The 1,344-nt window shown below is 67.9% G+C and overlaps 1 protein-coding gene across 1 annotated transcript; it reads left to right on the forward strand.

Annotated features, from left to right (window-relative positions):
- Nucleotides 1-408: 408 nt before the first annotated feature.
- On the forward strand, nt 409-759 carry EMIHUDRAFT_257374 (hypothetical protein; the record flags this gene model as incomplete). The annotated part of the gene is made up of 1 exon (XM_005763892.1): nt 409-759. One exon carries the CDS (start codon nt 409-411, stop codon nt 757-759), a length of 351 nt encoding a protein of 116 aa, XP_005763949.1.
- Nucleotides 760-1,344: the final 585 nt, after the last annotated feature.

Genomic DNA, 1,344 nt, shown 5'->3' on the forward strand with positions numbered 1-1,344 from the left:
CAATGGAAGCTGGGCCTGCTGGGGGGGTTCTCTCTGCTTGGTGGGGGATCACGACAGACTTGAAATACCGCTGAAAACTCCCTCTGAGGAGCGGCCTCGCGGGGCTTGCCTTGGCGTCTCAGAGGGTCCCCGTAGCCTCAGAGGCTGCGCCGAGAGAGGCTGGCTTGGCGGCACAGGCCTTCAGAGGGTCGGCCCAGGCACCCTCTGAGCCGCTCGTGGATGGCCTCTCTTGGCACAGAGGGTACCCTCTGAGACGAGCAGATCTGGGCCCCCTTGCCTCAGACCCCCCCCCCCCTCTGATACAACCCCCTAGTCCCGCCGGCGAAGGTACCTAGGTATCCACCTCCGCCGCCCTCACCTCCGCCGCCGTCGCCGCCGCCACCCTCGCCGAGCAGTCCTCGCGGGCATATGAGAGCGGCCCCCAAACGCCTCGCCGCCTTCTACTCAGTGCTAGGCGTCAGCTTCATCGCCCTTCTGCTCCGCACTCTGCTTGCGCAGCCGCTCCTGCCGTTCAGACTCGACGACGCTGAGTGGTCATCGACGTGGCTGCTCACGACAGTGGCCGACTACTACGTCTCCACGCTCTGCCTGTGCGGCGTCATTGTGGCCACCGACGGCTGGCGCGTAGGAGGATTGTGGGCGGCTCTGTGTTGTGTGCTTGGCAGCGCCTTCGCCTGCTTGTGGGTGGTCCGCCGACTGCTGCAGCGTGGCACGCTGCGCCTGGCGGGCAGCGCGGACGGCGCGTTTGCGTACGATTGAGGAGGATCCGCAAGCGGCACATGACATTCTCCGGTCAGCAGTTTTTGTACAAACGAGAGGGGGTGCGACGGCCTGTGCCACGTACTCTCTCTATCTGTCTCTATCTCTCTCTCTGTCTCTCCTGCTGAGTGCTGAAGAGCAGTGCTGTGTAAATTATTCTGATAAAATAGCAATCTCAAACCATAGACGTCGGGGACGAGACGGCCGGCGCCCCAGCCGGAGCCGCGCCCGCCTCTCGCGGGGGGCGACATCCGGGGGTGGAGGAGGAGGCCACGGAGCTGCGCCGGGGGAGCGCTGCCGGCTCGCCGCTCACCCCGCGCTGCACCCACCACCCGCTGGCCTCCTCGCTCGTCGCGGAGAGGGTGCTTGTGGAGGCGGATCGCCGGGCGCCGCCCATTGGAGCGAGCGAGATCTCCAGCCCGCTCACCGCCTCGCGGGCGAGGCCCTGGCTGTGCGCCGGAGAGAGGTGCTGCGCCTCCGCGTCGCCGCCCGTCCCACCGGCCGCCGAGCCGCCGCGAGTCTGCCGCGCAGCCGCTTGCCGCTTCCGCAGCCGCGTGCCGCTGCGGATGCTCGCGAGCGCGCCCC

This window comes from Emiliania huxleyi (genome assembly GCF_000372725.1).
Source record: "Emiliania huxleyi CCMP1516 unplaced genomic scaffold EMIHUscaffold_6102, whole genome shotgun sequence".
NCBI classification, from domain to species: Eukaryota; Haptophyta; order Isochrysidales; family Noelaerhabdaceae; genus Emiliania; species Emiliania huxleyi.